The sequence below is a fragment of the Leucoraja erinacea genome, unplaced genomic scaffold, assembly GCF_028641065.1.
Source record: "Leucoraja erinacea ecotype New England unplaced genomic scaffold, Leri_hhj_1 Leri_1312S, whole genome shotgun sequence".
NCBI lineage: Eukaryota > Metazoa > Chordata > Chondrichthyes > Rajiformes > Rajidae > Leucoraja > Leucoraja erinaceus.
In genome coordinates, this window is record NW_026575575.1 from 1 (window position 1) to 12,063 (window position 12,063).

Consider the following 12,063-nt stretch of genomic DNA (forward strand, 5'->3'; position numbering starts at 1 on the left):
CTGCAACTCACCTCTAATGGCAAGAGGCCTCCTCAGATTGTGAGACCAAAACTTTACGCAATACTCCAGGTGTGTATCTCACCAGACCCTGTACACATAATCATGTGCAGTGAAATGAAGTGGCAATGCTCGCGGACTTTTGTGCAAAGACAAACAACCCAACAACCAAACAAATTACCCAATCATAACACCATATTCTTTTACATATAAATAGAAGGCCAAACGTTCGTCGAAGTTAGTCCCTGTTGGATAGGCTGTGACAGTCCCAGTGCCCTGTGAAGAAACTCTTCTAACCTCTTCCTGTTCTTCAACCGCATGGCAACGGAAGGCCATGAATAAAAGAATACAGCTTAATTTGAAAAGGATGATAGAATCTCCACTGTGTCATCACTGTGATGGATGACTATAAAATTCTGTCAGTGATGGACAAAAATGCTGGAGAAACTCAGCGGGTGCAGCAGCATCTATGGAGCGAAGGAAATAGGCAACGTTTCGTCCCGAAACGTTGCCTATTTCCTTCGCACCATCATGGATGCGAAACCTCCTTTTGGTCGCCTGTGGTTGGGGCCTTGAGTTGCCGTAGTCGCTGCTACGGACGGCCCGATGTACAGGCCGTCTCGTCGGGATGATCGAAGCTTCGACCGGGGGGATGGATGGAACAAACCCCGCGGCTTGGACTGCCCGAATCGGCCACTTGCTTATTGTACTGTTTTCAGTGGCCTGTGTTTTGCGGCAGCAAGTAACAATGTCATTGCCCTATATAGAAGACACTTTCAACTCTTGACCCTTAGCCCCTGGCTCCCGATCCTTGGTTCTTGACCCTTGGCTCTTGATCCTTGGTTCTTGACCCATGGCTCTTGACCCTTGGCTCCTGGCCTTTAGCTCTTGAAACTTGACCCTTAGCCCTTGACTCTTGACCCTTGGTTCTCAACCCTTGGTTCTTGACCCTTGGTTCTTGACCCATGGCTCTTGACCCTTGGCTCCTGGTCTTTAGCTCTTGAAACTTGACCCTTAGCCCTTGACTCGTGACCCTTGGTTCTCGACCCTAGGTTCTTGACCCTTGGTTCTTGACCCATGGCTCTTGACCCTTGGTTCTTGACCCTTGGTTCTTGACCCTTGGTTCTTGACCCATGGCTCTTGACCCTTGGTTCTTGACCCATGGCTCTTGACCCTTGGCTCCTGGCCTTTAGCTCTTGAAACTTGACCCTTAGCCCTTGACTCTTGACCCTTGGTTCTCGACCCTAGGTTCTTGACCCTTGGTTCTTGACCCATGGTTCTTGACCGTTGGCTCCTGTCCTTTTGCTATCGAAACTTGACCCTTAGCCCTTGACTCTTGACCCTTGACTCTCAACCCTTGGTTCTCGACCCTTGGTTCTTGACCCTTGGCTCTTGATCCTTGACCCTTGTTTCTTGTCCCTGGGGTTCTTGACCCTTGATCCTTGGCCTATGGCTCTTGACCCTTGGCCCTTGACTAATACAACTAAAACTAAAGACTTCCGCATTCGCAGGTCCCGCCCCCCCCTCGCACACGCCATTGGTCAATCAGCCAGATCCAGGCGCCACCAGGTCCCCGCCCCCACCTCCCTCTTCCCGCAGCCCATTGGTCGCGGCCCCGTCCGTCAGCCGAGGGGTTGGGGGTGGGAGGGCGGCGATTGGTGAAGGCGGCTGTCACTCTCAGTGGGGAGGAGGCGGGGCTGGAGTGGGGAGGAGGAGGAGGAGGGAGGTGATTGGCGGCGGCGACTGTCACTCAGCCGGCCGGAAGGGGGCGGGACTTGGTGTGCAGTGGGCGGGGCTGGAGTGGAGAGGAGGAGGGCTGGTGATTGGCGGCGACGGCTGCCTGTCAGCCGGGCGGAAGGGGGCGGGACTTGGTGTGTAGTGGGCGGAGGTGGAGGGGGGGGGTGGTGATTGGCGCTGGCGACTGTCAGTCAGCTGGCCGGAAGGGGGCGGGACCTGGATGTAGACATGGTGTGTAGTGGGCGGGGCTGGAGTGGAGAGGAGGAGGGGAGGGAGGTGATTGGCGCTGGTGACTGTCACTCAGCCGGCCGGAAGGGGGCGGGACATGGTGTGCAGTGGGCGGGGCTGCAGTGGAGAGGAGGAGGGAGATGATTGGCGCTGGTAAATGTCACTCAGCCGGCCGGAAGAGGGCGGGACATGGTGTGTAGTGGGCGTGGTGGCTATAGGAGGAGGAGCGCGTCGATTGGCGGTGGCGGATGTCAGTCATCCGGGCTGAAGGCGGCGATTGGAGGAGAGGTGGGGCGGAAGGGGCGGGACGTGGGCGGGAGGTGAGGGGGGGGAGGGGGCTCGAATGGCGTCGTCGCTGCCGCCTTCCCCTCCCCCCCCTCTCGCCCGTCGTGTCCCGCCGCCGCCGCCGCCGCCGCTGAGGTGATCCCCGGCCTCCCCTCCCCACCCTCCCCGCCGCCATGGAGGCCGCGCACAAAGCCAAGGGCCGGCTCCTCGTCTCCAACGCCCTGGACGCCAAGGACGAGTTGGAGGAGGTAAAAAACAAAAATGGATGGGGACGAGGTGGGTCGGGCGGCCGCCTGAGGGGCGCCGGCGGCGGGCGGGCCGACTACTACCAGTCCCAGGCTCCAGCACCCCACCCGGGCTAGGCCGCGGCGGGAGCATTAAAACCTTCAGCGTGGCCGGGTTTAAAAACCAATTATCTCTCACGGCTACAACAGAGATATATATATCTATAGATAGATATAGATAGATAGATATATATATAGATATAGATATAGATATAGATAGATATAGATAGATAGATAGAGATATAGATATATATAGATAGATATATAGATAGATATAGATAGATAGATAGATAGATAGATAGAACAGAGATATCTCTATATAGATATATAGATAGATAGATAGATAGATAGATATATATATATCTCACGGCTAGCACAGAGATATATATATAGATATATAGATAGATAGATAGATATAGATAGATAGATAGATATATATATATATATATATAGATATATATCTGTGCTTGCCGTGAGAGATCATTGATACATATAGATAGATAGATGTATTATTCTGTGTATGTATATATATATATATATATGTATATATATATATATATATATATGTATATATATATATATATGTATATATATATATATATATATATATATATATATATATATATATATATATTATTATTCTCTGTATATATTATTCTGTCTATATATATATATATCAGCCACTTTTATTTAATAATAGATATATATATTATTCTGTGTATATATATATACTTTGTATATATACTGTGTATATATATATCTTTATTTAATAATAGATATATATATTATTCTGTGTGTATATATATATACACAGAATAATATATATATCTATTATTAAATAAAAGTGGCTGATATATATATATATATAGACAGAATAATATATATAGAGAATAATATATATAAATTATTAAATAAAAATTAAATTAAATAAAAGTGGCTGTCAAATATATCTATATATATTTAGATATATATACAGAATAATCTATATTATTAAATAAAAGTGGCTGTCATATATATTTAATAATATATATATATATACAGAATAATCTATATTATTAAATTAAAGTGGCTGTCAAATATATATATCGATATCTATATATATATATATCTATATATATATGTATACACACACACACACAGAATAATATATATATTATTAAATGAAAGTATATATATATATAGATATATATACTTTCTATATATATATACTGTGTATAGATATATATATATACACAGAATAATATATATATTATTAAATAACAGTGTATATATATATAGATATATATATCAAAGGTATTCAAAGGTATTTTATTAGCCACATTCACATACACCGAGGTGTAGTGAAGTGAAATGCTTTTTGCCATATACAGAATAATATATATATGATTAAATAAAAGCGGTTGTCAAAACCAGCCTGGCATTAAAAAGGTGCATCTTGCAGCCAGGTTTAAATATAAATTCTCTTGCAAATGTTAAATATTGAATATTAAAAGGGGCAAAGCACTCAAGCAGCCTTGCATTAAAGGTGCATCTTGCAGCCAGGTGTAAAGATAATTTCCCTTGCAATTGTTAAATATTGAATATTAAAATCCTAATAGTGGCAAAAGCTGCCAAAATCAGCCTTAAAAGTTATTCCATCAGCCTTCTATTAAAAGTCAAAGTGCATCTTGCAGCCAGGTTTAAACATAAATTCTCTCACAAAATTAAAAATATTAATAGTGGCAAAGTTGTCAAAATCAGCCTTAAAAGTTAGTCCATCAGCCTTCTATTAAAAGTCAAAGTGCATCTTGCACCCAGGTTTAAATATCAAATTCTCTCACAAATATTAATTACTAAAATATCAAATATTAAAAGTTGCAAAGCTCTGAACCAGCCCTGCATTAAAAGTTATTCCACCAGCCTTGCATTAAAGGTCCATCTTGCAGGTTGCTTTAAATGTACATTCTCTTGCAAATATTAAACATTGAATATTAAAATATTAAAAGTTGCAAAACACTCAAGCAGCTTTGCAAATAAAAGTGCATCTTGCAGCCAGGTTTAACATCAATTCTTCACAAATAATCAAAATATTAAAAGGGGCAATGCTGTCAAAATCAGCCTTAAAAGTTATTCCATCTGCCTTCTATTAAAAGTCAAAGTGCATCTTGCAGCCAGGTTTAAACATCAAATCTCCCACAAAATTAAAAATATTAATAGTGGCAAAGCTGTCAAGATCAGCCTTGCAAATAAAAGTGCCTTGCACCCTGGTTTAAAGATAAATGCTCTTGCAAATGTTAAATAGTGAAGTGTTAAAATTATTAAAAGTGCCAAAACACTTGCACGTAAAAGTGCATCTTGCAGGTTGGTTTAAATATAAATTATTTCACAAATATAACAATATTAATAGTGGCAAAGCTGTCCAAATCAGGCTTGCATCAAACGTGCATTTTGCTCCCTGGTTTAAATATAAATTCTCTTGCAAATGTTAAATATTGAAGTGTTAAAATATTAAAAGTGGGAAAGCTCTCAATATGCTGTCTCTTAAAAGTGCATCTTGCACCCAAGTTTACAGATCAATTCTCTCACAAATATTAAAATATCAACAGTGGCAAAGCTGTCAAAATCAGCCTTAAAAGTTATTCCACCAGCCTTCTAATAAAAGTACATCTTTAATAAAAGTGCATCTTGCAGCTGGGCGTAAGCATCAATTCTCTCACAAATATAACTATATTAATAGTGGCAAAGTTGTCGAAATCCTTGCATTAAACTTGCATTTGCAGCCAGGTTTAAATATAATAAGCCTGGCTGCAAGATGCACTTTTATTAAAGACGTACTTTTAGTAGAAGGCTGGTGGAATAAATATTAATTACTAATCACAAATATTAAATACTAAAATATCAAATATTAAAAGTGGCAAAGCATGTAGATATGATAGTGGTGTTGTTGGCTGGGCACGTGGGTATGTGATGAGTAGAGTGTTGTGGATCTTGCACATGCAGATGTGAGTTTGTCTTGGCATCATGTTCAGCATGAACATTGTGGGTCGAAGGGCCTGTTCCTCTGCTGCCAGAACAAACAACTGCAGAAGCTGGTTTAAGAAAAAAGACGCAGAGTGCTGGAGTAACTCAGCGGGTCAGGCAGCATCTGTGAAGAAGCAAGGGTTCCGACCTGAAACATAAGCTGCTCCTTTTCTCCAGAGATGCTGCCTGACCCGACGAGTTACTCCAGTGTTTTGTGTCTATCTCTGGAGAACATGGATAGGTGACGTGTTGGCTTTGAAGAAGGGTCATAGAAACATAGAAATTAGGTGCAGGAGTAGGCCATTTGGCCCTTCGAGCCTGCACCGCCATTCAATATGATCATGGCTGATCATCCAACTCAGTATCCCGTACCTGCCTTCTCTCCATACCCCCTGATCCCCTTAGCCACAAGGGCCACATCTAACTCCCTCTTAAATATAACCAATGAACTGTGGCCTCAACTACCCTCTGTGGCAGAGAGTTCCAGAGATTCACCACTCTCTGTGTGAAAAAAGTTCTTCTCATCTCGGTTTTAAAGGATTTCCCCCTTATCCTTAAGCTGTGACCCCTTGTCCTGGACTTCCCCAACATCGGGAACAATCTTCCTGCATCTAGGTCCTTCTTATTCTTTCATGTGGCGTGCACTGCCTAAAGTTGTTGGACAACTTGTTCTATTTGAGCTTCCGTTTGTGCACGTCGAGTTGATTGCATTAGTCGAAACGTGAAGTTTGCAATCTTCCACCCCAAGAAGGGTCCTGACCCGAAATGTCACCTATCCATGTTCTCCAGAGATGCTGCCTGACTGACCCCTGAATGCCTTTGGAGGAAACCGGAGCACTCGGAGAAAACACACCCGGTCAACATACAAACTGTACAGACAGCGCCTGTAGTCAGGATGGAACCCGGGTCTCTGGCGCCGTGAGGTGGCAGCTCTCCCTGCTGCGCCACCGTCTCGTTTATGATTGCACTCGTGATTTGACTGGAGAGCAGGCAGAACAAAGATGTTCACTGCATCCTGGTGTACATGACAATAACAAGCTAAAATAACCAGCGGGTAGAGTTGCTGCCTCACAGCGCCGGAGACCCGCGTTCCATCCTGACTACGGGTGCTGCCTGCGCGGAGTTTGCACGTTCTCTCCCCGTCACCTGCGTGGGTTTTCCCCGAGATCTTCGGTTTCCTCCCACACTCCAAAGACGTGCGGGTTTGTAGGTGAATTGGCCTGGTGTACATGTAAAAATAGTGTGTGTAGGATAGTGTTAAAGTGCGGGGATCGCTGATCAGCATCTCTGGAGAGAAGGAATGGGTGACGTTTCAGGTGGAGACCAAGGTCTATTCCTGAAGTCGATCACTGACTCCTTTGTTTAAGAAAGAACTGCAGATGCTGGAAAAATCGAAGGTAGACACGAAATGCTGGAGTAGCTCAGCGGGTGAGGCAGCATCTATGGAGAGAAGGAATTGGTCGAGAATCCAATGGATTTCCTTCTCTCCATGGATGCTGCCTCACCCACTGAGCTACTCCAGCATTTTGTGTCGACCACTAAACTCCTTTGCCGTGCTGACATTCATTCACTCGCTGTTCTGTGTTTCCTGACTAGAAGCTGGAGCGATGTCTGAACGTGGTGTCCCCGATGATCAACGGCGTGTCGGAGCGGGAGGCGAATGATGCGTTGAACGCTCATGTAAGTTGGCAGCAGGATCTCTGCCCTGACGACTCGCCGATCAATGTCCCTTTTGTTTGTTTAGTCAGAGTGATGCAGTGTGGAAACAGGCCCTTCGACCCATGCCGACCAACATGCCCCATCTACACTAGTCATAGAGTGATACAGTGTGGAAACAGGCCCTTCAGCCCATCTTGCCCACCCTGACCAACATGTCCCATCTACACTAGTCATAGAGTGATGCAGTGTGGAAACAGGCCCTTTGGCCCACGCCGACCAACCTGCCCCATCTACACTAGTCATCATAGAAACATAGAAATTAGGTGCAGGAGTAGGCCATTCGGCCCTTCGAGCCTGCACCGCCATTCAATATGATCATGGCTGATCATAGAGTGATACAGTGTGGAAACAGGACCTTCAGCCCATCTTGCCCATGCCGGCCAACATGCCCCATCTACACTAGTCACAGAGTGATACAGCGTGGAAACAGGCCCTTCAGCCCAACTTGCCCACGCAGACCAACATGCCCATCTACACTAGTCCCACCTGCCCGCGTTTGGCCCCTATCCCTTTTATAAAGCTGCATCATGAGCCCCTGACTCTTACATGGGCGACACGGTGGAGTAGATGGGCCGAAGGGACTTATTCTGCTCAGAGAACCTATGACAACCTGTTAATGGCAAGACACTAACATAGACCCCGACTACGGGTGCTGTCTGTACGGCGTTTGCACGTTCTACCCGTGACCTGCGTGGGTTTTCTCCAGGATCTTCGGTTTCCTCCCAAACTCCAATGAAGTGCAGGTTTGTAGGTTAATTGGCTTGGTGTGAATGTAAATTGTCCCCCAGTGTGTGTGGGATAATGTTAAATGGGATCGCTGGTCGGCGCAGAGACGGTGGGTGGTACGGCCTGTTTCCACACTGTATCTCTAAACGAAACATTCAATGTCCCCAACCTTACCCACAGGCCATTGTTTATCACTCTATGTATCTATTTATGCTGCCACTTTCATGGGAGCTGTGGACTTGGACCCCCAAGGTCCCTCTGTACATCAATGTTGTTAATCTCTGGCCATTAGGTTCGCTGAGCAGAATAAGTCCCTTCAGCCCATCAAGTCCCAATGTTCCCGATGTTGGGGAAGTCCAGGACAAGGGGGTCACAGCTTAAGGATAAGGGGGAAATCCTTTAAAACCGAGATGAGGAGAACTTTTTTCACACAGAGAGTGGTGAATCTCTGGAACTCTCTGCCACAGAGGGTAGTTGAGGCCAGTTCATTGGCTATATTTAAGAGGGAGTTAGATGTGGCCCTTGTGGCTAAGAGGATCAGGGGGTATGGAGAGAAGGCAGGTACGGGATACTGAGTTGGATGATCAGCCATGATCATATTAAATGGCGGTGCAGGCTCGAAGGGCCGAATGACCTACTCCTGCACCTAATTTCTATGTTTCTATGTTTCTAAGTCCACTCCGCCATTCAATCGTGGCTGATCTATCTCTCCCTCTCAACACCATTATCCTGCCTTCTCCCCATAAACCCTGACACCCGTACTAATCAAGAATCTATCAAACTCTGCTTTAAAAGTACCGAATGACGTGGCCTCCACCGCCGTCTTCCACAGATTCACCACCCTCTGGCTAAAGAAATTCCTCCTCATCTCCTTCCTAAAAGAAAGTCCTTTTATTCTGAGGCTGGGCCCTCTGGTCCGTGACTCTCCCACTAGTTCCCTAATCCCCCTTACTCCCTTAATCACGTAGACAAAAATGCTGGAGAAACTCAGCGGGTGAGGCACAATGAATGGCGGTGCAGGCTCGAAGGGCCGATTGGCCTCCTCCTGCACCTATTTTCTATGTTTCTATCTATGGAGCGAAGGAATAGGTGACGTTTCGGGTTGAGACCTTTCTTTGAAGGACTAGGTGACGTTTCGGGTCGAGACCCTTCTTCTGAAGAGGTGTCTTGACCCAAAACGTCACCTATTCATAGAAACATAGAAATTAGGTGCAGAAGTAGGCCATTCGGCCCTTCGAGCCTGCACCGCCATTCAATATGATCATGGCTGATCATCCAACTCAGTATCCCGTACCTGCCTTCTCTCCATACCCTCTGATCCCCTTAGCCACAAGGGCCACATCTAACTCCCTCTTAAATATAGCCAATGAACTGGCCTCGACTACCCTCTCTTGCATAGAGTTCCATAGATTCACCACTCTCTGTGTGAAAAATTCCTTCTGAAGAAGGGTTTCGACCCGAAACGTTACCTATTCCTTCGCTCCTTAGATGCTGCCTGACCCTCTGAATTTCTCCAGTATTTTTGTCTACCTCCAGATTCAGGGACAGTTTCTTCCCGGCTGTTATCGGGCAACTGAATCACCGTACCACAAACAGAGAGCGGTCCTGATCTACTGTCTACATCTTTGGTGACCCTCGGACTGATCGGACTTTACTCTAAACGTTATTCCCTTATCACGAATCTGTACGCTGTGAACGGCTCGATTGTGTGATTTGGGCTGAGACCCTTCTTCAGAGGTCTGAAGAAGGGTCTCGACCCGTAACATCACATATTCCTTCGCTCCATAGATGCTGCCTCACCCGCTGAGTTTGTCTACCTTCGATTTTTCCAGCATCTGTAGTTCTTTCTTAAACCCACAATAACGTATTGTCTTTCCGCTGACTGGTTAGCACGCAACAAAAGCTTTTCACTGTACCTCGGTACACGTGACAGTAAACTAGTCAGTCAAGTCACATTTATTTATATAGCACATTTAAGAAAACAACTCTCATTGGCCAAAGTGCTTTACATTTGTTATAAGAATACTATAAACAAACAAACTACATACATATAGCCCTCGCTCAGTGGACGTCAGGAAAGGCTTGGGAGTATAGATAGGGTTTTAGTCTTGACTTAAAGGAGTCGATGGAGGGGGCAGTTCGTTCTGATGGGAAGGGGGATGCTGCTGTTCCACAGTCTAGGAGCTGCAACCGCAAAGGCGCGGTCGGTCGCCCCTAAGCTTATGCCTAGACCGCGGGATATTCAGCAGCCCCAAGTTGGCCGATCTGAGGGACCTGGAGGTGGAGTGGTGGGTGAGAAGACTTTTAATATAGGAGGGGGCAAGCCCACTGAGGGCTTTGTAGACATAGAGGAGGGTCTTGAAATGTATACGGAACCGCACAGGGAGCCAGTGGAGAGAGGCCAGGATTGGGGTGATGTGGTCCCTTTTTTGGGTGCCCGTCAGGAGTCTCGCTGCGGCGTTTTGGACCAGTTGCAAGTGGGACAGGGAACTGCAACCGCAACTGCAACTAAACACTCTATCCAGGCCTTTCACTATTCAGTAGATTTCATCGAGATCCCCTCCCCCCACCCCCAATCCATTGAAACTCCAGCGAGTTTTTATAGCAAAAGGATTTGAGTATAGGAGCAGGGAGGTTCTGCTGCAGTTGTACAGGGTCTTGGTGAGACCGCACCTGGAGTATTGCGTACAGTTTTGGTCTCCAAATCTGAGGAAGGACATTATTGCCATAGAGGGAGTGCAGAGAAGGTTCACCAGACTGATTCCTGGGATGTCAGGACTGTCTTATGAAGAAAGACTGGATAGACTTGGTTTATACTCTCTAGAATTTAGGAGATTGAGAGGGGATCTTATAGAAACTTACAAAATTCTTAAGGGGTTGGACAGGCTAGATGCAGGAAGATTGCTCCCGATGTTGGGGAAGTCCAGGACAAGGGGTCACAGCTTAAGGATAAGGGGGAAATCCTTTAAAACCGAGATGAGAAGAACTTTTTTCACACAGAGAGTGGTGAATCTCTGGAACTCTCTGCCCCAGAGGGTAGTTGAGGCCACAGTTCATTGGCTATATTTAAGAGGGAGTTAGATGTGGCCCTTGTGGCTAAGGGGATCAGAGGGTATGGAGAGAAGGCAGGTACGGGATACTGAGTTGGATGATCAGCCATGATCATATTGAATGGTGGTGCAGGCTCAAAGGGCCGAATGGCCTACTCCTGCACCTAATTTCTATGTTTCTATGTTTCTATGAGTGCAGGCCCAGTCCGCAGTTCCTTGTGTCTCCGTGTTGGACCAGTTTCTGGCTTGTCTGAGTTGCTTGTCTCCTCTCTTCTCCCCCTGCAGGTTTGCAAAGGAGCGCAACAGCACGAGGAAGTGTGTTTAGGACTTTTAACGGTGATCCTGGGTGGAGCCTTTGCAGGCGTCGAGAGTAAGTCATTTCCCAAATCAAGTCTGGTTTTGGTTTAGTCTGGAGATACGGGGGCGCAGCGGGTAGAGTTGCTGCCTCACTCGCGGCGCCAGAGACCCGGGTTCCATCGTGTCTACGGGCGCTGTCTGTACGGAGCTTGCACGCTCTCCCCGTGACCTGCGTGGGTTTTCTCCGGGTGCTCCGGTTTCCCCCCACACTCCAAAGACGTGCGGGTTTGTAAATTAATTGGCTTTGGTAAAAATGACCAATCTTATCTAGTGTGTGTAGGACAGTGCGAGTGTGGGGGGAGTCAAGTCAAGTCACTTTTATTTCGATAGCACATTTAAAAAACAACTCTCGTCGACCAAAGTGCTTTACATTGGTGGAGGTACTAACGTTATACCACAGTGGTTCACAGATGAAGCACATACAACACTGCATACATATAGCCCTCCCTCAGAGGACGTCAAGAAAGGCTTGAGAGTAAAGATGAATTTTAAGTCTTAACTTGAAAGAGTCGATGGAGGGGGCTGTTTGTTCTGATGGGAAGGGGGATGCTGCTGTTCCACAGTCTAGGAGCTGCAACCGCAAAGGCGCGGTCAGTCGCCCCGGAGCTTATGCCTAGACCGCGGGATGTTCAGTAACACCAAGTCGGCCGATCTGAGGGACCTGGAGGTGGTGTGGTGGG

At 46.1% G+C, this 12,063-nt stretch overlaps 1 protein-coding gene across 1 annotated transcript in view; it reads left to right on the forward strand.

Annotated features, from left to right (window-relative positions):
- The first annotated feature begins 2,300 nt into the window (after window positions 1-2,300).
- Window positions 2,301-12,063, forward strand: part of LOC129715672 (integrator complex subunit 3-like) — a 35,141-nt gene continuing 25,378 nt past the window's right edge. The window contains 4 exon segments of the mRNA XM_055665530.1: window positions 2,301-2,495; window positions 7,128-7,211; window positions 11,312-11,371; window positions 11,373-11,396. Of these exon segments, the coding sequence (XP_055521505.1) occupies window positions 2,421-2,495; window positions 7,128-7,211; window positions 11,312-11,371; window positions 11,373-11,396 (243 nt within the window). The 5' untranslated portion in view covers window positions 2,301-2,420.